Genomic DNA, 26,704 nt, shown 5'->3' on the forward strand with positions numbered 1-26,704 from the left:
TTTCTCATTTTTTTTATTTTGTTCCTTGTTTGTTATAAGCCATCATTTTTATTTTGTTGCAATTTCAGCCTTGTATGTACTTGAATCACCGTGAATAGAAAATTTGTATACATATATGACTTTTTTTCTTGGCATACGCAAAAGCAGCAAAAGCCAGAACCAGAACAATTTGTTTTTCCCTTTGGCTTAATATGTAAATCAATTGCCAGTTACACAATTTTTAATTTTGCCAAGAAATTTCATGAATTGCCGAATTAACAGAAACCCAAAGTAGCGGGATTCCCCTTCATCACACCAGCCTTGAATGTGAAATAATGGCTTAGGCTACTAGATAAAAAAAGGGGGGATAGGATTAAGAGTGGTTTTGTTAGACATAAGAGGAGCCCAGATTTTACTTGTCTTGTGTGGTACATTTAATGGTTGTTGAAAGCAGTACAACCCGTCGGATTTAAGGTGAGGTATATCTCGACCAATGAAAGGCTTTCAGATTTTCATCCTCATCTTTCTGCAGAGGTGCTTAATAGGTAATATTTTTCTCTGTGAAGAGGAGGAAGAGGAGAGTCTGAGAAGACTAATTTAAAAAAGTATCGAGCGGTCCGGTGAATGACTAAAAAGATCAAATGAGCAAGAAACGGGTGGAGAAACATACTAAGCCATTAATTGAAATGTGCAAGTTTATTTGAGTGCATTCTTTAGTATAACCCCTTCTTTTAAGATATTTTTAGCATCGATCCGCATTCTCGAATAAATCAATTCCTACAATAACCACAAGAAAAAGCCTTGTCAGCCATGTGAATATAGTTATTATTTGTTTATGTTAGATCTCTTAAGCTCTACTTCACACTATCACTTACCTAAACATTCACTGGTAATCAGAACCTTCAATGAAAAGGCACAAAGGTTTAAAAAATCGCAACAAATGCAAGTAGTGTACAAACGAAAAAAAAAAAAATCCCTCATGTATCGTCAAAGTACAACTCCTTCGGGGGCCCGGATATCGATGCGAATTGGTTTTTTTTTTTTTTTAATTTTGCTCATAGGAAGCAAAAAAAAAAATAGGCAGTGCAGAAAGGACATTGACAAAAAAAAATAATAAAAAAACTTTCCTGTGTACATTAAATTGTTCAGTCACTGTGTGCTTCTATCCTCTTGTTGATTTACACCAACTCGCTCTTTTTCATTACTTTGTCCAATCAACCTGGGTATCAAATTAATCCGTTTTCGCTGTTTACTATCAATCATTGCATACAAATTAAATCAATATAAGAGAATCACCGAATAAGCCAGTGCCAAGAAAAACATATCAATCCGTCTGGAAATCCAATTTACACAAAATCTCACATTTTACTTATTGCGTCATTTTTTTTTATCGAACAATATTGTGTGCGCGCACACACGACCCCACGTAAACGTAAATGAAGGAATTTTCAACAAATACAAAAACATAACACCACGTAAATGCAATAGATTAAACCAAAAAAAAAAGTGCTCAATGATAATGTTGGACATCTCAAAGAATATTACATGTAATACGAGGAGTAACTACTCTGGGTTGGTGTATGACATCCATAGTTAATTTCCACGATTTTGAAACTTAATTTAGTCAATGTAAACCCATCTATCGGAAAACATTTGCAGTATTCCATGTGTTGCACGTTGACTTGTTTTATTTCGTAGTGCTCTCTGGGTTATCAATGAATTTCACTTTTAATTTTGTATCATAACGAATGCAAGTCAAGTTAAAATCCCAAAACAACAACAAAAAAGAAACAATCCTAATCTAAACTCAACTCAGCTTAACCCAAATCAACCCAACTTTACTCAATTAAATGAAAATCACACAGAATACCAAATTGGACAAAAACGAAAAAAAAAAAAGAAAAATTTTTATTCTAATTCCTTGTGTAATGTTTGCTGAGCTGAGCTGTGCTGTGCTGCGTGGTGCTAATTTTCACCCGAACAATTGCACAGTCTAATCTCTTGCCTGTATGCTGTTACCCCCTCTCTCCGTTTTCTCCCTCTTCCTCTCCTCTCTCTCTTTATTGTCAGGCTCCTTTTTACGTAATGTAGTGGTTACATATCATCTACTATCTTTTCTCCCGCAGTATATAAATATAATTCCTTTTCCTTTCTCCGTTCAAACAATCTAGCATCTTTTTTTTTCTTGGTATTTTCTATTTATTCCTTTATTATTTTTTTGAAAAGCCGCAACGGTAATAATTATATATGTCAATCATCATGTCTACTATGTCTGTCCCTTCTACAACTGCTACCGCTACAAATAGTAATAGTCTTCCTTATTATTATCCAAGTAATTCGTCAGTGTCAACTTCCCCAAATACTTATCAACAGCCTATGCAACAACCACAACCACAGTCACAATCACAATCACAGTCTTTGTTATTCCCTCAACCTTTCCAGGCTCAACTCCCTTCAATTTACTTTACTCAGCTGCAAGATATAAACTTGGCTTTGGCTTCTCCAGCCCAAAACGCTTCAGCATTCTCTCAACCATTTCCTTTTGACTATGCTCCTTACCAACAACAACAGCAAATTCAACAAACACAACAAGGACAAGTTCAAGCACAAGCTCAAGCCCAAATGTACCAACACTCATATCAACCACAGTATCAACATCAATCTCAATATCAACAACCAATACTGTACCAATCATCACCAACTTTGCCAAACTTGTCATCAGATAATATCGATTATTCTTCCTTGGTATCTTACACAATTTCTCCATCCTTAAAAAGAAAAAGAAGAACATCATCCAAAAGTTTATCAGCAAATTCTACACCAGCACCAGCTGAATCATATCCATGTACAGTTTGTTCAAAAGTGTTTCAAAAACCATATAATTTAAAATCTCACATGAAAACTCATTCCACAGAAAAACCATTTAAATGTTCACATTGTCCAAAATCTTTTGCTAGATCTCATGATAAAAAACGTCATGAATTATTACATCAAGGTGTTAAAAATTTCAAATGTGAAGGTTATTTAAAAGATGGTGTAACTAAATGGGGATGTGGTAAGAAATTTGCTAGAAGTGATGCTTTAAGCAGACATTTCCGTACTGAAACTGGTTGGTTATGTATTCGACCTCTAATGGACGAAGCTAAAAGATTAGAGGAACAAGAAGGTAAATAATTGAGTAGTCTGCTTATGTGTAAATTTTTCTTATTATTTATTATTGGTTTCTCTTAGGGTTTGATTTTCATTTGGTTTTTTTTTTTATTATTATTATTCTATCAGGATTGCTTTATATATATATATATATATAGTTTTAGAATTTAATTCACATCGGTTGGGTTTATATACTGTCTTTTATTTTTTCGAGCCATGTTTGTTTGACTTTGTAATTACATCGAATCTAAAGTGTTTATCACCTTAGTCATTACACGGCAGTAGATGAATTATCATTCGGTGATTTAACAAGTAAAGCCCCCCCCCCCAAATTATATTCGGGAATTGAACAAAAATTTATCACCATTTTCTTGGCAAGCAAGTTCCCTGTTGAGGCTTATTTTATTTTTTTGGCTCAATTTTACATTCGGAGATGTGCACGACTTTTTTCTTTTGTTTTTGTTAACTAAGTAAACATATGCGAATTATGTTGAAGAGTTTTATACTAAATCTACTGTATTAAAGTTGCAAATGTTTTAAAGTTAGAGATAACATGGTGGTGAGTCAGTTGATTGCTAATAGTGCTAGGGATAATAAATAGATTTACTAGATTTCAACATTAGTCTGCGTGATGTTATATGGATATGATAGTTTCTGGTAACTACATGTTCAACCCTTAAATTTCCAGAATATAATCACTTGGGTTGAATACTAATAAGTTTGAAATGTAAAGACATTCAATAATTGGTGAAGTGCAAACGTAACCTAACATGTAAATTGGTCATTTGAGTTTAGTAGTCCAAGACTATTATATTAATGAAAATAGGGCAAATATGCTTTCTTTGGTTTAGCTGTCAATATTTCATCTCATTTCATCTAATATCAGATCGGACCAACTAGTAATGTTTCTCTTTACTACTTTCAAAAAGGTTTTGACTTAAGTTGCTTTTCTAGTACATACTTAATTACAATATTGTGATATTTTTGGATATTTTTTAGTAAAAAAACTTGACTAAAAACTATGACGACACCATCGTAGTACCCAATCATATGCCAATCTGAGAATACTTGATGAATCCTACTGTTACACATATAGGCCACTAACAACAGTATCTCTTTGATAACCGGACTTTTATTCTACATATTAGTTGCACATCCCAATACGGCAATTTGAGTGTTATTATTACTTAGTCCGCGCTTAATTAAAAAAATTTTTTTTTTTCTTTTCCATTTTTTTTTGACTTCTTTACCAACTGGTAGCACCACCATACTAATAAAACTCATGCACCTTTAGTGATGTAATTTTTACTTCATCTGATGAGGGACTGCATACAATCAGAAAAAATTTTCAGTTCTCACACTGCGCACGACCTCGTTCAAGGACTATAAATAGTATTGAATCTGGAGCTGATGAATTGATTCAATAATTTTTTATATTCATTATTTATTTTCTCTTTATTTATTTTCCTTTCTTTCTTCTTTCTTCTTTCTTCTTTCTTCTTTCTTCTCTCTTCCTCTTTCTCTCTCTCTTTCTTTCTCAACAATTACCACTTGTCCTCCCAATACCCACCCAGTGCTAATTGCAAACAGACTTTAATAGCCATTATTGTTATTGGTATGTGAATTTTGAGAAAAATGAGACTAAACTCATCGCAAGAAAGCTAATTGTTGAGAAAGAAAGTCAAAGAAAAGTTACGCTTAGTTTTGTAAACTCAAGAATACTTTAACATCACCAACTCAAGATGATTCAAAGACCTGGCGGCAGTGAAATTCCCCCCACCGATAAGAATACTTCATTAGAGTCAGAATTTTTATTTTGTTCCACCATCTCATCTTGCTGCAATTTGATTTAAATTAAAAGCAAAAAAAAAAAAATTTGTTAGTGAAAAATTTATTAAGGGAAATTTCTTTTTTTTTTTTTTTTTGCATTGGTTATTAATCCGCCCCATCAAAGGTTACATCATCATAATCATCTCCCACCATCTTTTTTTTTTTTTACTTCTTTCTTTCTCATCAGGTAGCACAATTCAGTCTTGTACCAGCGATTCGTATTTTCTTTACTAACACAAATCTTCTTCTTTCACGATAGCTTAAGTTTTCTTATTTTGTTACTTTAAACAAATTGAATTAAATAAATAAAATCAAAAAGAGTCAAATTCCCCCCCTTTGAAAAAGACTAGCTTTCAGTTTTATTTTGTTTAATTTTCCATAAAGTAATTTTCTTCATTTAAGTTTATTCCCCCCAATTAACTAGTGTCTTCCCCCCTCCTTGTATAAAGAAAGAAAAAGATCATCAAGAAAAACTATGGCTCAATTATCTGTTCCAATTTCTCCACCAATGGAATCCACTGGTGATGTATTGATGACTTTAGAAACCCAGGACGGAATTGCCTTACAAGGTTACTCCTTTGGTGCTCAAGTTCCAGCTGCTGGTGAAGTCGTTTTCCAAACCGGTATGGTTGGTTACCCAGAATCTATTACTGATCCTTCTTATGAAGGTCAAATTTTGGTCATCACTTACCCATTGGTTGGTAATTATGGTGTTCCAGATCGTGAATTAAAGGACGATGATTACGAACCAGCTTTACCAAAATACTTTGAAAGTAACAAGATTCACATTGCTGGTTTGGTTGTCGCTCATTATACTGAAGAATTTTCCCATTGGTTAGCTAAATCTTCTTTAGGTCAATGGTTGAAAGAACAAAATATTCCTGCCATCTATGGTGTTGACACCAGAGCTTTGACTAAAAGATTGAGAGAAAAAGGTTCTACTTTGGGTAGATTTGCTTTGCAAAAACCATCTTTGAAATCAGATGATATCATTGCTGATAAATCCGGCAACTGGAAACAATTCTTTGATGTTCCTGAATTTGATGATCCAAACGTCAAGAATTTGGGTTGCCAAAGTTTCCACTAAAAAACCAGTCTTGTACACTCCAAAGGAAGGTGTCAAATTGGGTAAGAACGGTAAGCCAATCAGAATTCTTGCTGTTGATGTTGGTATGAAATACAACCAAATTAGATGTTTTGTTAGAAGAGGTGTTGAATTGTTAGTTGTTCCATGGGACTATGATTTCACCAAAGAAGAATACGATGGTTTGTTTATCTCCAACGGTCCAGGTGATCCAGCAGTCATGAATGAAACCGTTCAAAGATTAAAGAACGTCATTAAAGAAGGCAAAACTCCAATTTTTGGTATTTGTTTGGGTCATCAATTATTGGCCAGAGCTACTGGTGCTTCTACTTTGAAATTGAAGTTTGGTAATAGAGGTCACAATATCCCATGTACTTCTACTATTTCTGGTAGATGTTACATCACTTCTCAAAACCATGGTTATGCTGTTGATACCGAAACCTTAACTGATGGTTGGAAGGAATTGTTTGTCAATGCCAACGATGGTTCCAATGAAGGTATTTACCACGAATCTAAACCATTTTTCTCTGTTCAATTCCATCCAGAATCCACTCCAGGTCCAAGAGATACCGAATTCTTGTTTGATGTTTTCATTCAATCCGTTGTTGAATTCAACAAATCTGGTGTTTACAAACAAGTTGAATTCCCAGGTGGTAAGATTGCTGAAAACAGAGCTGCCCACCCAAGAGTTGATGCCAAAAAAGTTTTGGTTTTGGGTTCTGGTGGTTTATCCATTGGTCAAGCTGGTGAGTTTGATTACTCTGGTTCTCAAGCCATTAAAGCTTTGAAAGAAGAAGGTATTTACACCATTTTGATCAATCCAAACATTGCCACTATTCAAACTTCTAAAGGTTTGGCTGATAAAGTTTACTTTTTGCCAGTTACTCCAGAATTTGTTAGAAAAGTTATCGAACATGAAAGACCAGATGGTATTTACTGTACTTTTGGTGGTCAAACTGCTTTGAGTGTTGGTATTGCCTTGAAGGACGAATTTGAAGGTTTGGGTGTTAAAGTCTTGGGTACCCAAATTGATACTGTTATCACTACTGAAGATAGAGAATTGTTTGCTGCTGCCATGTTGGAAATCAACGAAAAATGTGCCAGATCTGAAGCTGTTAACAATGTCCAAGAAGCCATTGAAGCCGCTAATGCTATTGGTTATCCATTGATTGTCAGAGCCGCTTATGCCTTGGGTGGTTTAGGTTCTGGTTTCGCTGACAATGAAGAAGAATTGGTTGATTTGTGTAACAAAGCTTTTGCCACTTCTCCACAAGTTCTTGTTGAAAGATCCATGAAGGGTTGGAAAGAAGTTGAATATGAAGTTGTTCGTGATGCTTTTGACAACTGTATTACCGTTTGTAACATGGAAAACTTTGATCCTTTGGGTATCCATACTGGTGATTCCATTGTTGTTGCTCCATCCCAAACTTTATCCGATGAAGATTACAACATGTTGAGAACTACTGCTGTTAACGTCATCAGACATTTGGGAGTTGTTGGTGAATGTAACATTCAATATGCCTTGAACCCATTCTCCAAGGAGTACTGTATTATTGAAGTCAATGCTAGATTGTCTCGTTCTTCTGCTTTGGCCTCTAAAGCCACTGGTTATCCTTTAGCTTATACTGCTGCTAAATTGGGTTTGAACATTCCATTGAATGAAATTAAAAACTCTGTTACCAAATCTACCAGTGCTTGTTTTGAACCTTCTTTGGATTACTGTGTTGTCAAGATTCCAAGATGGGATTTGAAGAAATTCACCAGAGTTTCTGCTTTGTTGTCTTCTTCCATGAAATCTGTTGGTGAAGTTATGTCCATTGGTAGAACTTTCGAAGAAGCCATTCAAAAGGCTATTAGATCAACCGATTACCACAACTTGGGTTTCAACAAGACTGCTGCTTTGATGTCTATTGACATTGACCAAGAATTGCAAACTCCTTCTGATCAACGTTTGTTTGCTATTGCCAACGCTTTATCCGATGGCTACTCTGTTGAAAAAGTTTGGAAATTAACCAACATTGACAAATGGTTCTTGAACAAATTAGATGGTTTGATCAAATTTGGTAACAAGATTGCTTCTTATGGTACTAAAGAAGATGTTCCAGTTTCTATCTTGAGACAAGCCAAACAATTGGGTTTCGAAGATAGACAAATTGCCAAATTCTTGGGATCTAATGAAGTTGCCATTAGAAGATTGAGAAAAGATGCTGGTATCATTCCATTTGTTAAACAAATCGATACCGTTGCTGCTGAATTCCCAGCTTTCACCAACTATTTGTACATCACCTATAATGCTGATTCCTCAGATGTTAAATTCGATGACAATGGTGTTATCGTCTTGGGTTCAGGTGTTTACAGAATTGGTTCCTCTGTTGAATTCGATTGGTGTGCTGTCAGAGCTATTAGAACTTTGCGTGAAAACAACATCAAGACTGTTATGATCAATTATAACCCAGAAACCGTTTCCACTGATTATGATGAAGCTGATAGATTGTATTTCGAAACCATCAACTTGGAAAGAGTCTTGGATATTTATGAATTGGAACAATCCTCTGGTGTTGTCATCTCTATGGGTGGTCAAACCTCAAACAACATTGCCTTGCCATTGTACAGACAAAATGTCAAGATCTTGGGTACTTCTCCAGAAATGATTGATTCCGCTGAAAACAGATACAAGTTCTCCAGAATGTTGGATAAAATCGGTGTCGATCAACCAGCTTGGAAAGAATTGACTTCTATTGACGATGCTGAGTCATTTGCTGAAAAAGTTGGTTATCCAGTTTTGGTTCGTCCATCTTATGTCTTGTCTGGTGCTGCTATGAACACTGTCTATTCTAAAGATGATTTGGCTTCATACTTGACCCAAGCCGTTGATGTTTCTCCAGATTATCCGGTTGTCATTACCAAATATATTGAAAATGCCAAAGAAATTGAAATGGATGCCGTTGCTAAAGACGGTAAAATGATCATGCACGTTGTTTCTGAACACGTTGAAAATGCTGGTGTCCATTCTGGTGATGCCACTTTGATTGTTCCACCACAAGATTTGGATCCAGAAACCGTCAGAAGAATTGTTGAAGCCACTGCCAAGATTGGTAAGGCTTTGGATATCACTGGTCCATACAACATTCAATTTATTGCCAAAGATAACGATATCAAGGTTATTGAATGTAACGTTAGAGCTTCAAGATCTTTCCCATTTGTTTCTAAGGTTGTCGGTGTTGATTTGATTGAGATGGCCACCAAGGCTATGATGGACTTGCCACTTGTTCCATACCCAGGTGAAAGATTACCAGAAGATTATTGTGCTGTTAAAGTTCCACAATTCTCCTTCTCTAGATTGGCTGGTGCTGATCCTGTTTTGGGTGTTGAAATGGCTTCTACTGGTGAAGTTGCCACTTTTGGTAGAAACAAATACGAAGCCTACTTGAAATCTTTGATTTCAACTGGTTTCAAATTGCCAAAGAAGAATATCTTGTTCTCTATTGGTTCATTCAAGGAAAAACAAGAATTGTTACCAAGTATTGCCAAATTGCACGAATTGGGTTACAAGATTTTTGCCACTGCTGGTACTGCTGATTTCATTAAAGAACATGGTATCCCAGTTCATTATTTGGAAGTTTTGAGCAAAGATGAAGATCAAAAGTCCGAATATAACTTGAGTCAACATTTGGCTAACAACTTGATTGACTTGTATGTCAATTTACCATCTGCCAACAGATTCCGTCGTCCAGCTTCTTACATGTCCAAGGGTTACGAATCTCGTCGTATGGCTGTTGATTATGCTGTCCCATTGGTTACCAATGTTAAGAACGCTAAATTGTTGGTTGAAGCCATCGCAAGAAACATTTCATTGGATGTTTCCAACAGAGACGCTCAAACTTCTCACGGTACTGCCGTTATCCCAGGTTTGATCAACATCACTGCTTTTGCTACTTCATTTGATGATTTCGAAGAAACCACCAAAGAATCATTAGCTGCTGGTTTCACCTTCAATGCTTTCTTGCCACACACCCAAGCCGGTGCTTCAGTCACTGATTACAGATCTCTTGTTGATGCCATTGATGCTGTTGGTGCTGCTGCTTACACTGATTATTCAGTTGCCGTTGCTGCTACCGAAACCAACTCTCAAAGTGCCAGTGATGCTGCCGACAATGCTGGTTCTTTGTTTGTTCCATTCAATGATTTTGCCAACTCTAAGGTTTCTGCCCTTACAGCTCAATTCACCTCATGGCCAACCAGTAAACCAATTGTTACTGATGCTAAAACCACTGATTTGGCTTCTGTTTTGTTGTTGGCTTCCTTATACAACAGATCCATCCATATCACTAACGTTTCTTCTAAAGAAGATTTGGATTTGATTAAGATGGCTAAAGACAAGGGATTACAAGTTAGTTGTGATGTTGCTGTTCATGCTTTGTTTGTGTCTAAGAATGAATTAAACTTCCCATTCTTGCCAGCTAAGGAAGATCAAGAATACTTGTGGGCTAACTTGGATCAAGTTGATTGTTTCTCCATTGGTGTCTTGCCATACTTGATTGCTAAAGCTTGTAATGTTAAGATTGTTCCAGGTTTGGGTATCAAAGAAGTTATCCCATTGTTGTTGACTGCTGTTAGAGATGGTAAACTTACCATTGATGACATCACAGCTAAATTCCACGACAATCCAGCTAGAATCTTCAACTTGCCAAAACAAGATGCTCAAGTTGTTGTTGATTTGGACAGATTTGCTGAAGTTGAACCAGTTTACCCAGAATTTGCTAAATTGAGATTGAGAGGTGCCATTGAAAGAGTTTCTTTCCATAATGAAACTGTTGTTTTGGATGGTGCTGTTTTGGCTACTGGTATCTTGGGTAAGAATGAAGTTGCTCCAAGAAGTATATTTGGTTCTACCGCCGGTGTTGCTGAATCACCAAGACTTGGTAACAAGAGAGTTTCATTTGGTGGTGCTGATATCCGTCGTCCATCATTCACTCCAGAAACTCCACAACCACAACCAGCTGTTTTTGAAAAATTGGGTTCTGAATTGGTTTCTCAACCAATTGCTGGATCTTTGGGTGAAATTGCTGCATTGAGTGATTACATTAGAAACAACAATGCTTTCTTGAGAAACAACTTTATCTCAGTTAAGGATATCACCAGATCTGACTTGCATTCTTTGTTTGCTGTTGCCCAAGAAATGAGAGCTCAAGTTGAAAGACAAGGTGTTTTGGATATCTTGAAAGGAAGAGTTTTGGCTACCATGTTCTATGAACCATCTACTAGAACTTCTACTTCATTTGATGCTGCTATGCAAAGATTAGGTGGTAGAGTTGTTGCTGTTGATAGTGCTTCCTCATCAGTTAAAAAGGGTGAAACTTTACAAGATACCATCAGAACTTTATCATGTTATGCTGATGCTATTGTTTTGAGACATCCATCTGAATCCTCAGCTGATGTTGCTGCCAAATACTCTCCAGTTCCAATTATCAATGCTGGTAATGGTACTAAAGAACACCCAACTCAAGCTTTGTTAGATTTGTTCACCATCAGAGAAGAATTAGGTACTGTCAATGGTATCACTGTTACCTTCATGGGTGATTTGAAATACGGTAGACCAGTTCATTCCTTGTGTCAATTATTGAAACATTACAATGTTAGAGTTCAATTGGTTGCACCAAAAGAATTGGCTATTCCAGAAGAAATCAGACAACTTTTGATTGAAAACAATATGTTGAAGATTGAAAGTGAAGAATTAACTAAAGATATTCTTGCCAAATCTGATGTTTTGTACTGTACTAGAGTTCAAGAAGAAAGATTTTCTGATAAAGAACAATATCAAAGATTGAAAGATACTTATATTGTTGATAACAAGATCTTGAGTAATGCTAAACAACACATGTGTGTTATGCATCCATTACCAAGAACTAATGAAATCAGAGAAGAAGTTGATTTCGATCAAAGAGCTGCTTATTTCAGACAAATGAGACATGGATTATTTATTAGAATGGCTTTATTAGCTATGGTTATTGGCGTTGATTTTTAAAGATGATACATGAAAAAAAAAGAACGAACCAACGGACGTTATTTTGATTGCATTTAAGAAAAGATTATGATTTTAAACAAAAGATGAATAAAAATTTTTCAAAAAATAAAAGTAACTTAAAATACATGAAAGAAGCATAAAGTTATAAACAAGAGTTTTTTTATTTTTATATGATATGGTATTTTTTGGGGGAAAAATATCAATAGTATTTATATAGACTTGGATTTCTTTATAGTTTTTCATTTCATGTGTTTTATAATTATTCACACGAAATTAATTAATATAGTTTTATACATTTATCCTATTTATAACTTGTAAATAACCGTGCTATCGGTAGGTTTTTACAGATGTCAGTAATGAATGCTGGCTCTCTTCTTTAAAATAGGTTCTGACTTCTGGTTGTACACCTTTGCTACTACCATCTGATTCATTGACAAATGCAGATCTAGCTGCATCTGCATAAGAAATACCATCTTCCAGCCGTTGTTTAACTTGTGCTACAGCAGCTTCTAATTTCTCTTGTTCTAATATCTGTTTTTCCAAGTCTTGTTGCATTAATTTAATTCTTTTACTGCTTGGTTGATTCATACGATCTTGTAATGCATTGTTTTTACATTCTTGACACGATTTAATCACTTTTGCAACAGTTTCTTTTATTCTAATCCAATGATATTTTTGACTGACTAATGTTGTTGTTCGGTTTATTCCCAGATGTCCATTTTCTTCATGAATCAATTGGCATACTTCTAATTGTTTGTTTGTAACAGTGATGACCTCTTTTCCGTTGAGAATCAATCTCCCTTCTTCATCTAGATAATAAGAAGCTTTATTGGCTCGAAGTCTTGACTTTTCTTTACTATCGGCATTTTTGGGATATTTTCCTGTTCTCAAATAATATAGTAGGTTTTCAAACTTTAAGTTATTTATATCAGCATCATTTGTTGCGGTTGATGAAGTTGCTGATGATGTGACAGAGACACTTGAACTAATGTTTCTTGTTTCATCATTGATTGTTCGTCCATAGATTATCCCATCAACGCTATCTTTTTCATTACCCATATAAGCGACATCCTTGATTTTACCGACTCTCTCGAAATTCAAACTTTCATATAGTTTTCTAGCAGCTACATTAGTTTCAAGGACCATATTGAAAATAATATATTTATATCCAATATCACCACACCATTGAATATAACAATCAGTTAAAGTTTTCCCAATTCCTCTTCCTCTAATACCTGCATTAACTAAAAATTCTCCGGTACATATATGACTTGATCTCTCACCTGGATAATTTGGTTTAATATTGAATACTCCTAATAATTCACTTGGCCATTGTCTTTCATCATTAGTTAAATCTGGCTCGTCACCAACAATCATTATTGCTACTACTATAGATCCAGAAAACCAATGATTTATAAAATCATCAAACGATAAAGGATTATAAAATGTTAATGTTTCTCCCTTTTCAATTTCCATATTATATTCATCCCACAAGAATTCTAATAATGTACTGGAAATTTCATTTGGTGAATAGACGGGGTATATCGTGGCATTAGTTACACCATCTTTTAAAAGTATTCTATATGGTTGTACTAAAGGAGTTGGATGTGAGGCGGTATTGGAAACGTGAGTTATTGATTCTTGATGTATAGTAGATGGATCATTATTGGACATATTTTAAGGTTCATTAATAGATTTATCAACTCATGTGGAAGGATATTGAGATGAATTTGTTGGAAAATTTGATTATGGTACAAAAAAAAAAAAGACTACAACAAACTCACCCGTTTGAAATCATTCAACTACGCGTTGCGATAATACGATGCAGATGTACACGACCTGATGCAAATATCATTTGGTCAGTAACGTATACTAGGGGAACGTATGGTTAGGGGTTTATGAAGAAGAATCAAGTCAATTGAATGAGAAGTCAGTGTATTATGCGTTTCAAGTTTATTTTTGCCGAAGACGATATGAATTAGATCTGGATGGTGCTATGGTTGCAATCTACCCATAAGATAAACAAGGAAGTAGACGAAATGAAAGAAATATGGGACCATGACATGTAATAATCCCTATTAGAAATTTGATAGCTACAAGTATATTCAAGATATGATTTAACTTTAATAAGCATTGTTGGACAAAACCCAAGGTGTTTTGTCGAATTTGGTATTATTAGCCATTTATGCTAGAATTACACATATACTGGTAACGGTAGTAGGTAACTTGTAGTTGGTGGTTGAGTAACTACCATGTCAACCTCTAAAACATAAGATGATAGATCATAAGTACTCGCCAGTAGATACTTCAATTCGTACCCATGTTGGCAATTATGGTAAGATTTTATCAACTGCAAAGTGAGAAGAGCGCACACAATACAAAAAAAATTTATTCAGACAACCATCAACTACTCATCTCATTTATCAATTCTAAAGCCCTCCAAACCATGGCTAAGACAATAAGACCGTCATACTATGATGACGATGATATTTCATCTGAAGATGATTTCACATATTCACTGAAAACCAACAAAAAGTCAAGAGGTGATGAAGAAGATGACGAACTTTCAAGTATATCATTTGGAGCACTTAATAGAGCTCAAGCCAAACTACTGAAAAGAGATTCTGATGATGATGAAGAAGAAGAAGAAGAAGAGGAATCAGCAGATGATGGATTTTTCGAAGATTCAGATTCTGATGGACCACCAGAAGAATCATCATCTTCAAATCGCCATGGAAATAATGATAAAAAGAAGAAGAATAAACATGCCCCATCTGAATCATCATCAAAACGACCAGTATCAAGAATAAGAGATATTCCTGGATTACCAAGTAGAAGAGAACAAACTTTACATACTGATATTAGATTTGATGCTGCTTATGGTAAAGCAGATTTGAGAAAGATCAGAAAGGATTATGCATTTTTAGATGACTATAGAAAGCAAGAAATTTCAAATATGGAAGGTATATTACGTGATAAAAAGAATAGATTAAATGATGATGAAAGAGAAGAAATTAAATTACAGTTACAATCATTAAAATCAAGAATGGATACTTTGAAGAATAGAGATTTAGAAGAATCTATTTTGAAAAATTATAAGAAACAACAAATGGATGATTTCAAATCTGGTAAAGTTAATAAACCATATTTCCTTAAGCGTAGTGACAAAAGAAAGGTTTTACAAAAGGCTAAATTTGATAGTATGAAACCTAAACAAAGAGAAAAGGCTATGGAAAGAAAGAGAAAGAAAAGATTGGGTAAAGAATTCAAACAACTTGAATTTAGACCAAATAATCGATAGGAAATCTATAGTATATATATATAATCGACGTGTGAAATTACTATTAAAACTATTTGACAAGATACAAATAAAACCTAAAACCTAGGTAGGAAGATTAATATTCTCTGAATGGTCTCTCTTTCTCTCTCTCTCTTTTCATTATAATTTAATCCTTTTTGGCTTCATTTTTATTTTCATTTGCTATCCAATCTTCCCAGCTACCAACATAATTGCCTCGTTTCTTATAACCAAAAGTATTAGCTAATTCTTCAGCAGCAGTAGATCTAACACCACCAAGACAATAAAAGATTAATTCTTTATCAGTACTTGGTTTTGGAAATCCAAAATTTTCTTGAAAATCTTCTTCAGGTAAATCTAAAGCTCCTGGACTACTTTTAAATGGAATATTTATAGCTCCTGGTATATGACCATCTCCAAATTCATTTGGTTCTCTGACATCAACTATAATTGAATCTGGATGATTTTCTGGATGTGTAATAACTTCTTTAATATCTTTATACTTATACAATTTAGCTTCTGGAGCTTCAGTTAAAACACTGTAAAATCTTGGTAAAGTAGAATTGATGGATGACTTACTAGAATTATGAAATGATCTTGGTAAAATTGAGACAGATGGTAATAAATAACGAGATGCAATAGAAGAAGTAGAAGTAATTGATGTGATGGATCTCTTAGCAATTGCTAATGCTGGAGCTTTTAAATATCTTAATGGAATCATGATTATTATTATTGTGATAAATGTCTATATTATTGTTTCCACCTTAATATTCCCTCAATGGATAATTTGGGTATCTATATGAGTTCAGGTTTTTTTTTTGTTTATCTAAACCGATTCATAAAAGTGTGATAGAAAATTTTTCTTCCCTCAATTTTTTGTTTCTTCTGATGTGTGAGTGTGAGTGTGCGTGTGAGAATGGAAATGATGATTTGTTGAAGTTTGCCTTCAGGCGAGAAGCAGACAAAAAAAAAATAAAAACAATAACAATGAAAGCAAAAAAAAAAAAAAATAAATTAAATATGGACACATGTGGTAGCGAAAGTAAAGAATCACCAATGTTTCGTAAGTTGAAGAAATCACAAGGAAAGTTCACTATAGAGGATACAATTCAATGAGAAGTGTAGTATTTTTTTCTTCTTTCTTTTAATAAAAGCATTGATTGGGTATAAGCAGGGCATCCCATCACCGGGTTTCGGACGAGAGCATGAAAACGAGCCCGGAATTATTGAGTCATTTATGTTGCAATTGTGTCAACCTACAAGAGAATCTTTGATTATCTACATACTCTTGATAACAAATCAAATAAGCATCTTAGGAAAGATATAACAACAAGACATGAAAATATAAATCAAAATCCAAACTTGCGTTTGTGAATTTCCGGGAAACAGCCATGCATTAATTTAGAGTTTCAAAAGTAGTATGCATTTGGGCTCCACAAGGTAACAAGAATTAATTTTCACAGCCAAGTAAATCGGTTTCTCCAAAAGTTGGATAGAGCGTAGCTAGGGTTATCATATTTGGGAAAGACGCCGTTGGCCCTGATCCCATTGCTGCCCCCCTTTTACGTGGGGACCGGTTCCCCCATCCACCACGCGGTGGGGGAGGGAACAGAACTGGGGACCACTTAGGTTGGGACCGCCCCAGTCCGCAACGAGTCCTCCTCTTGAGGACTCTTTATTTCTCTCCTCTCCCTTGGGCCAAGGGAGAGAAAGAGAAAGAGAAAGACCGGGTATGCACTAATAGAGGACCAGGTCTATGGATCCTCTAATACCCGGTCTTCTACAAAATAGAGAAACGAGCCTCCAAACTATCGGGATTATGAATTCATTATCCCGATAGCAAGATAGCGGTGACCAAACGCTATCTTAAAGAAAGACCTTCACTAATCCATGTTTGCCCTTTTATATGAACATGGATTCCTCGTCTTAAGGTTCAAGATAATGACTGCCCAATCACTCTCTTATTTGGAAGGTCCTTCATTACACATTGATAAAGGGCAACAATTCATCTTTGCAACCATACTTGAAACCTTATTGGCAACCAACAATTGTCCTAAAGATTGACTGCAAATAGAATCAATGGCAATAAATGGGCAAGATAAATAATTTTCAAGCATGTATAATATCAACAATGGAATTGAGGACAATTTTGCACCAACAAGGTAATAGATATAAAGTTAGTCATTGTACAATGTCTTGATTGCTCTAACTGCTTTGATACTCACTTCTAATAACATCCATGATTGATATATTAAAGAATTGTTGATTGTTTATTGTTGATTAAAAAGAAAGAAAGAAAAAGTGTTGTAAAAAATAATTTTGTTGTAAAAACAAAAAGTTGGCTTTTTATAGTTGTCTATTTGTGTGTAAACACAGAAACAATAATCGCTACCAATCGACACATAGCGAACTTTAATTTTTATTTGTGTTGATTACAAGCAACACAGTTTGGATATATATATATATATATATATATGAGAAAAAGAAATGGTTCTAAGTGAGTCAATCTATAGATAGTAATAACCATTCAATTCTTCTAAAATTATAAGAAGATTTGAATAGCGGTTAAATCATCCCTGGGGGTTGTAGTATATAACATTCTAGCAAAAGATAGTAGAATCTTTATAACCGTATAACTCTGATATTTAATCTTTGATTTACAAAGCAATATGAGTGTTATTAAACAATGACTTCCTACATTTACCATGTCAAGTTCTACATATTTGTATGGTATAGAAATTTCCACTGTTGGACTCATTGCACGTGACTCATGCACGGTAACCCACAAAGCGAGAAGGAGAGAAACAAAAATTTTATGTTAACAGATTGTCAATAAACGGCCACAGAATTAAATGTGAGACAGAATGAGATACAACGATAAGTAAAAATTTTTTTACCAGAAAAAAAAATCAAACATGTATTTATCAAAGGAACTAACTATATTAATTACCTTTTCTTTTTTGTTGTTGTTATTATTATTAATGTAAAAACAAATTGGATAATGTAAGTTCCTAATTGAATTTAACAAGATTTTCTACTTAAAGCAGCATTTAAAGAATTCAAAGCTAAAGCTGAATTCCTTCTATATATCTGAACTTCAGTTGATTCATTTGAAACATCTAATGGAGCAGTAATATCTAAAGGTATAACATTTAAATCGTGTTGATGATGATGACATTTTGAAGCGAATGGTTGATCGACCCATCTCTCAAAAATCATTTCTGGACTTGTACCAGTTTGTATTTGTGTGGAAGTAGTAGTCATTTTTATGTTTGATGGAGTATGAAATATGTGATTGTGAAGATTATGATTAACGTATGATACAGTTAAATGAAATAAAATGTAAAAAATTTAAACCAAAGAAAGAAATAAAAAAATTAATAAAACAGTTGAAACCAGGTAGAATAAGTTAATTGGAGGAGTAATGAAATGTTGAAGAAGAACAAGAACTAAAGACAATTGTAGAATGAATAAAAAACCCTGAACCAATGATGAAATTGAATTCAATTAAAACAAAAAAACAAATATAAAAATTAAAACGAAAATTTCTGTATTTGATAAAAATTGTTCAATTTATATACAAAGTAAATTCTTGTACAAAATTCATTGAGTGAATTTTTTTTTTATTTTTTTTTTTTTTTTTTTTTTTCTTTTGAAAATAAAAAAAAAGGAAATTGTACATAAATGTCGTTTGTGCGACATTATACTCCTAATTGAAGGGGGTCACTAATTTCATTTTGTACACCCCCCATTTGTGGTTGTGGGGGAACATTTGTACACGACCGCCATCACTATCACCTGTCCATAATTCCACTATGTACTCAGTATGATGAATTAAATATTATTATAATCAACAGAATATTATCGTATGTCCTTTCTAGAAGAACTTTTATTCATCATAAGCATGGGTGATAAAATATATAATCATTCCATGGGTTGAAAAGAGATTCGTTCATGTGCAGTTAATATATTCAAGTGATAAGAGCTCTAAACTAAACTGCGTTTTCAACAGTAAATTAGCATTATTTCTCTTTTAATCTTAATGTACGGCAAAAGAAAACTAATCAAATCCGATAGCCAAAAAATAAAACAGAGACATTTTGAACTAATTAATTAGACAGATCCTGTGCTTGATGATTCTTTTCAAGACAAGCTGTGAGATGCAAACTAAAAAAAAAAAAACGACCAACTTCTGTTAGCAAACAACCAATGTAATCTATTAGATTATACATAATTTTATTTCAATCAAATGTACTCCTTTCTAAATGAAACCTGAAATTTCAATTTGATTTTGATTTTGGGCAAGGCACTATGTCATTCATTTATTCTTTAGACATACACCTCCACTCCTCCATCCCCTCTATCATGACTTGATAATTCCATAAGTCAACGTTTTCAGTCTTGAATGGCTGGACTATGTGTAAAACAATTTGGAATGTGAATGACTTTGATGCACATGGCTGGGGTAGCAAAGACAAGTATTTTGTATTTTTGTTCAATTTTGCCCTACGCTACGGCGAAAAATGAAATGTGTATCGGAGAAAACTTAAATTTATCGGAAAATCAAAACAAAAATTTCCTGTTCCGCTCTCTTTTCTTTTCTTTTCTTTTTTTTCTTTCTTTTTTTGCCCTGGGTACGAATTTCAACCCAACAACAGGAAGTCATTAATCTACTACGAATTCATCCACTGATGGAAGATCATAGATTATACACGTTAAGGATATATATGTGTGTGTGTGTGGGAGGGGTTGAAGACGGACCAAAAGAAGATGGTTAATTCCGAAGTTTAAAGTAAATTTATGTCTATTTCCTTAATGAATGACTATTGGATGAAATTCTGTTGAGCTTTGTTGAAGATCTGAATCATTACCAGTATCATCAATGACATCATAGGGGTAATTGACTGTTTAATACTCACAACTGTTATTTTTTTTTTATTATAATTATTTTAGTGTGTGTGTCGTCGGAGGAGGTCCCAAAATTTCTCCTTTTGAAAATCCACTTACACAAAGTAATCTTCTTCTTTTTGACAGAGGTACGAGGATGACGAATATCGCCACTACAAAATTTATCACAAACGAAGAAGTTGCAGAAGAAAACCTCTGCATCAGAGACATACCCACACAACAGTTAATGTGTGGCAATGCAGACTTCAAGGAAAAATTATTGTACATAACGTGATCCACTCCGTTGCTGTTGTTGTGTATCATACTTGCATAATCACACAACAGTCGCATCAAGTTTATCCTTCACATCGGATTTGTTTCAAATTTAAAAGAAAATACTTTGTCTTTTCTTCAATTGATTGGCGATATTATTTATCAAATATAGATAAAATAGGCGGATAAAAGGAAAAATAGTTAGTTGCAATTGGAAACAATTTTACTGCGAATACTTGTAAACTTTTCGAAATGACAATTCATGGTTATTTTAATTGTACCATTGTTAAGAATTAACGAGACAGGTTATAGGAGAGGGTAGATAGATAGAAAGAAAGAAGGGAAGTACGATGAACCCTTTCTGTTACCATAATTATAACCATGAATACTACATCGCCAAGTAATGAGAATAATAAAACAGTTATAATTGTTAGAACTCTACATATGTAAGTGAGCAAAGTATAATAATAGATATAATAAAACCTAATTGTATAATAGGTTGTTGATAATTTATATTAGTTGGTTGATACCTTTTCTATTTAGTATTAATTTATTCTCCAATTATTTCATCCCTTAATTTATAGTCGTCAACAATTTAGTATTTTCATGTGACTTGAATCATGTTTTAAACTTTGTTGTGTCGTGTAACCATGGAGAATTATCTGATTACATAATCATCCTTTAACAGCCCTTCTTAATCCGATTGTTCGAGATGGTTATGGCTCATGACAAAATGTTGCAAATTGGATCAAATTCAAATAAATTAATTAATTCATAATGATATCAAAACTGAGAGCTTCAATTCCATACATTTAACAAATTGTAATACTAATTTTGGAACTCGACATATTCTAACATTGTGCAAATTTGCCCCATTAAATACTTCAATAAAATTTCAGAACGTACTCTGTCATTCACAAATTAAATTTCCACAAAGAAGACTTTCTATCATTCTTTTAACTTACTTCAGTGATTCTTCACTCTGCCCTTCTTAAGTTATAGAACAGATATGAAAGTCAAGATACTGAAACTCAGAAATTTAAAAACAGCTTTCTTGAAAATACTATGCATAAAAATCCCTCATTATACAATGAACATGAGTGACTTAAATAAAACAACAGTAAAATAGCACGACGAAGTAACAATCATCAAAACAAAATTATTAGATAAGGAAACATAATAATTATTGGTACTTTTATATCAGATTTCGAAGAATAACAATCTAAACGGTACTCATTACAGCCAGTAATGCTAGAACACAATGACAGATAAGCAGAAGCATAAAGGACAAATCATTATTCGAGGAAATCATATGTATCGCATCAAAAACAATATTGTGGCTGCTTTCATATTCAGACGTTACAATTATTGAACAGGATACCAATGAAAAAAAAATCTTCAAGCCAAAACTTAGTTAACCAGTTGACAGATTAAAAATACATCAAATTTATAAATCACATTTGAACAATATCAGCCATTTCTGAACTCAAATTGATAAATAAAACAAATTGTTCTTTATGATGTCGATTTGAAAAAATCTGCATTTCCAGAACAGGTAATAGATCACACATTATAATAAAAGCTATTATCAATGGAACAAACCTAGTTCTTAATATAATTGATAAATGAAAAGCATTAGAAAAGTATAGCCTTCAAAGTAATCATTTAATTTTAAGCGAATAAGAAGTATATCTTCTAAGTAATTCGCTTTGAGATACCAAATTTAAACAAAAACAAACTCTGGTTACCTCTGTTCTAAATGGAACCTTAAAATTCATTAATCTGAAAAATATTACTGAGTATTGTTGAATTTATTAGTCACAAACTATTCTTTAAATTAACTTGCAATTGCTAAAATAAAATTTAATTATTAGCATTCCCAGAATTACTATAATTAGTTATATTCTGAAATTAGTTGAACTTACTAACATAAGCAAACTTGTTTAAGTGAAATAAAATTAATTGAAACTGACAAAATGTAATACCTGAAAATGAAATGTTAAAGAATTATCAATAAGACTAATTGTTAATGATACAATAAAGTACAATAGAACAAATCAATATCATCAATCCGAATCTTGAAAATACATCTTGGGCATTTTGAGTATTTGTATAAGTCAATTTAATGAGATTTGATTTTGAGTTTTGTAATGGAAACAAGTTATAATAGGAAAAATTACATGTAACTAACATTATCAGATTTAGTTCAAACCGATGGCCAAAAAACAACATGAGTTCAGTGATTAATCCGGAAAAACTACGATAGCATACAGTATGGATTAAATGTAAAAAGACAAAGCCCTTCTGAAACTAAAACCATCTGACACATATTTCCAACTTCAAACCTTTACATAAATTGAGTACAAGCAGACAATTATTTGAAGGAAAACCTCACATTAGATCAATAATTAACATACTAGGATTACAGAACCAACGTTATCATTATCAATCCATTATAATTGGAATCCTTGAAAAAAAAAAATTTGTTCAGCAGCTATCACTGACAGTTCCCCATAAGTAAAGACAAAACCAACTTGTGAAGCACAATTCTTGCCTTACGAAAATAATGCTAAGCAAAAAAAAAAAAAAAAAAAAAACGACAAAAATATTCTGCAATGTTGGAAGCAATTTAGAAAATATGATAAATATGAGCATCTAATTGAATCCATCCATGAATGTAAGCAGTAAATTGTTAAAAAATTACAATAATACTGAATAAAAATATCCAACGGTTAATAAATAGTAATTGAATCAACATTTCTTAAAGACACAAAGTCAAAATCAACTTGAAGACTTGATAAACAAAATGAATTATTTATGAAACACATTAATTGAATATCCTTAAGTCATAATGTACCATCAATCACACATTTTTCCTTTTTTTTTTAAAAAAAAAAAAATGATTGTGGAAAGCAAAAAGGATTGGAAATGTAAATTTGATAAATCCTTTGCAAAAGTATCAATTACCATAAAATAGAAATGAATAATTGGATAAAACAAATCAGATCACATGAATTATATTTGATATTTCAAAAACTCCCATAAGAATCGTTAATTGTACAGTCCTTTAGAAAAACTTAACATCAAACCGCAAAATACAGTCACAGGATTGAAATATATTGAGCGATGTAGTCGTTTAAATTTTTAATTTTGGAAACTCTTATGCATCACATGTAGGAAAATGAATTCTGATTAAAATAGCAAACTTAAAGAACATTACCCAAGTGCAGATATCAAAATCTATGAGAATTGAGTATATGTAAGTTATACTAATGAATGAGTTACTGATGAAATGTTAATGAAATTTTGATGAAATGTTATATTTGTTATATTTATGAAATTAATTAAAATTTGTTATATTAGTTAAATTTGTTATTATTAGTTAAATTTGTTATTATTAGTTAAATTTGTTATTATTAGTTAAATTTGTTATTATTAGTTAAATTTGTTATTATTAGTTAAATTTGTTATTATTAGTTAAATTTGTTATTATTAGTTAAATTTGTTATTATTAGTTAAATTTGTTATTATTAGTTAAATTTGTTATTATTAGTTAAATTTGTTAACAATTGTATTATTGGTTATTATTAGTTATCATTATTAAAAGGTTTGATAATAGTGACAAGGGATCACTTAAAATAAAACATTTGCATCATTGTTAATCACAATAGTGAACATTGAAAGGATAATACAGATAATAGAAGTATCATTCTGTTGTGCTTTTGTAGTATTCAAATATTTCAAAAAAAATATTGCAATAATCAACGAACTTTTCAAAATCATAAAATGATAAGAATTAAGCACCTTTATTCCTAACTTTCGAAACCACAAAAGCGGCATATCAGGGTATTATTCATCACAAACATAGGACACTGTATATAACAGAAATAATGCTTGAAAATTACCAAATCAGAAGTAATAGATAATCATCATTGAAATACCACAAATGATCAAAATAAAATCCCTTCTAACCTAGATCACCAGTATAATAGTGTTATATTACCAGGAGATGATTAAATTAAACACTTTCAAAGTAGCAAATTCTTATGTCTTTGAACTCTACCAATAGCAGTATATCAAAGATTAATTGGCACGAATGAAATATTTGAAAAACTCTTCATTAAAAGATCTCAACATTATTAGCCAAAACTAAAACATTTTGAACACATCAACGTTTCTTAAAAAAAAACATCAATTCGACTAAAGATTCAATTAAACCAAAGTATTTAATTAAATATTACTGATAGTATTCAATATTAATAAATTTAAAGTAACCCCTTACGGGATAAACATTCAAACATTAACGAATAGATTGTATTCGCAAACAAATAACTAAAAATGGTAACATAAATTAATCCGCACACCCAACACTAGGGAATATAAAACATAAATATTCATATCTCAAATAAAAATCAATTATAATTGCTTCTTCAATTACTTCAGAATCCCTCGATTGAAAAACGCAAATCCACTCCATGAAGATTACATCCTAAAAGTTAAACATAACACTGAAAAGAAAATTTTAGTTAACAATTAGAACCCATTAAGCATCTCTTGAAAACAATTTTAATAATATAATTTGGAGGTTGTGATAAATTCGTCTATAATTAGTCAAATTTAACAACTACTTGAAGTAATTACTTATGCAGACCAATATTCATTGATTGTTATATTTATTCATTGAATCACCATGTTACGTAGTATTCAAAAGAAAATTAAACAGTAAACTATTGGAAAAATAATCAAATGTTTGACTTTGACCAAAAGAATTATTGGTTTTGCCACCAATTTGAATTATAATTCACTTCAGTTTGATATAAATACATACCCACTCAGTTGTTCTAGGAAAAAGACGTAAGCCCATAACCTGTTAGAACTCTACATATGTAAGTGAGCAAAGTATAATAATAGATATAATAAAACCTAATTGTATAATAGGTTGTTGATAATTTATATTAGTTGGTTGATACCTTTTCTATTTAGTATTAATTTATTCTCCAATTATTTCATCCCTTAATTTATAGTCGTCAACAATTTAGTATTTTCATGTGACTTGAATCATGTTTTAAACTTTGTTGTGTCGTGTAACCATGGAGAATTATCTGATTACATAATCATCCTTTAACAATAATTTCCTCCACATTTGTTTCTTTCTTTCTTGTCCTTCACCATTATCATCTTGTCTCCGCTCAAGTTTCAATCCATCTTAGCTTTGGTTTGTATTAGTTTTGTATGGTTTGATATGAAATTCTTGTGTTTTTTTTGTATGGCGATACTTTTCTGTTCTTCTCGCATTTACACAAAACAAAAGAAACGCCCATTTTTACACTTCCAAAAAGAAAAAATGTCGTACCCGCCTTAACATAAATGCAGGAGATGCACAACGGATAAATTAGATTTCTCCCCTACAAAAATCAATCAACTCCTTGTTTCATTGATAAAGGAATGAGATATTTCCAACCTTGTTTTCCCATGAAGCATTTCCAACCATCATCATCTTCATATACCATTTCCAATTGATCAACCATATGATTTGTAAGTGGAAATACCTGGAAATTAAAGATGTTGGGTCACTAGTCTTTATCAATTACAAATGGCTATTAATAACACTTTGAAATTCGTATAAACGTTCTTCCCTTCAATTCTTCTCTTTTGTTTATCAAAGTAATTTTAATAATAATAATAATATTAATAATATTATTATTTCACAGCCATTATTGTTTTATCAGTTGAATTGCCATTTACTTTTCTTACAGATAATAGGGGGTGTAGATAAAGTCAAATTCAAAAATAAATCAATAAATTCTGAGCCCAAGGCTTCGATTGTTCTTTAATTTTGTATTCGATTAACAGGTTTAAAACAAAACGGATAACAATTACATGGCTTTTTTTTACCTACTTTAAACAGACATTTAGTGTATTATCAATAATAACAAAGCCATAATTCTCGATATCAAAAATTGTAACAATGAATAATAGACAATTCATTCTTTAATTCTCTCCAAAATCAATAAAAAATAAAAACGAAAAAAAAAAAAAAAAAACTTTAAATGTCCTCTCTCCCTTTAACCTTATTGAAGTTATCCCAATCAGATCGTGTTTAACGTAATTCAAATTCATACATATATCTTCCCCCACTATCCTTGGTTTATTTTACTATCAAACGTAACTTTTAACA

General features: G+C 32.6%; 5 protein-coding genes across 5 annotated transcripts; 3 read left to right on the top strand and 2 right to left on the bottom strand. All coding sequences in view use genetic code 12, as the record gives it.

The window, feature by feature from the left end:
• Positions 1–2,226: 2,226 nt before the first annotated feature.
• On the top strand, positions 2,227–3,153 carry CRZ2 (Crz2p; the record flags this gene model as incomplete). Its single annotated transcript, XM_002548791.1, has 1 exon — positions 2,227–3,153. One exon carries the CDS (start codon positions 2,227–2,229, stop codon positions 3,151–3,153), a length of 927 nt encoding a protein of 308 aa, XP_002548837.1.
• A 2,789-nt stretch (positions 3,154–5,942) lies between these two features.
• URA2 (bifunctional carbamoylphosphate synthetase/aspartate transcarbamylase) lies at positions 5,943–12,068 on the top strand (the record flags this gene model as incomplete). The annotated part of the gene is made up of 1 exon (XM_002548792.1): positions 5,943–12,068. One exon carries the CDS (start codon positions 5,943–5,945, stop codon positions 12,066–12,068), a length of 6,126 nt encoding a protein of 2,041 aa, XP_002548838.1.
• Positions 12,069–12,395: 327 nt separating this feature from the next.
• Positions 12,396–13,742, bottom strand: SPT10 (Spt10p; the record flags this gene model as incomplete). Its single annotated transcript, XM_002548793.1, has 1 exon — positions 12,396–13,742. The coding sequence occupies one exon, from the start codon at positions 13,740–13,742 to the stop codon at positions 12,396–12,398; it is 1,347 nt and encodes a 448-aa protein (XP_002548839.1).
• Positions 13,743–14,388: 646 nt separating this feature from the next.
• CTRG_03137 (rRNA-processing protein) lies at positions 14,389–15,369 on the top strand (the record flags this gene model as incomplete). Its single annotated transcript, XM_002548794.1, has 1 exon — positions 14,389–15,369. One exon carries the CDS (start codon positions 14,389–14,391, stop codon positions 15,367–15,369), a length of 981 nt encoding a protein of 326 aa, XP_002548840.1.
• A 145-nt stretch (positions 15,370–15,514) lies between these two features.
• Positions 15,515–16,087, bottom strand: CTRG_03138 (thiosulfate sulfurtransferase; the record flags this gene model as incomplete). Its single annotated transcript, XM_002548795.1, has 1 exon — positions 15,515–16,087. One exon carries the CDS (start codon positions 16,085–16,087, stop codon positions 15,515–15,517), a length of 573 nt encoding a protein of 190 aa, XP_002548841.1.
• Between the last annotated feature and the right edge of the window lie 10,617 nt (positions 16,088–26,704).

Source organism: Candida tropicalis (assembly GCF_000006335.3).
Source record: "Candida tropicalis MYA-3404 genomic scaffold supercont3.4, whole genome shotgun sequence".
In the NCBI taxonomy this organism is placed as follows: Eukaryota; Fungi; Ascomycota; class Pichiomycetes; order Serinales; family Debaryomycetaceae; genus Candida; species Candida tropicalis.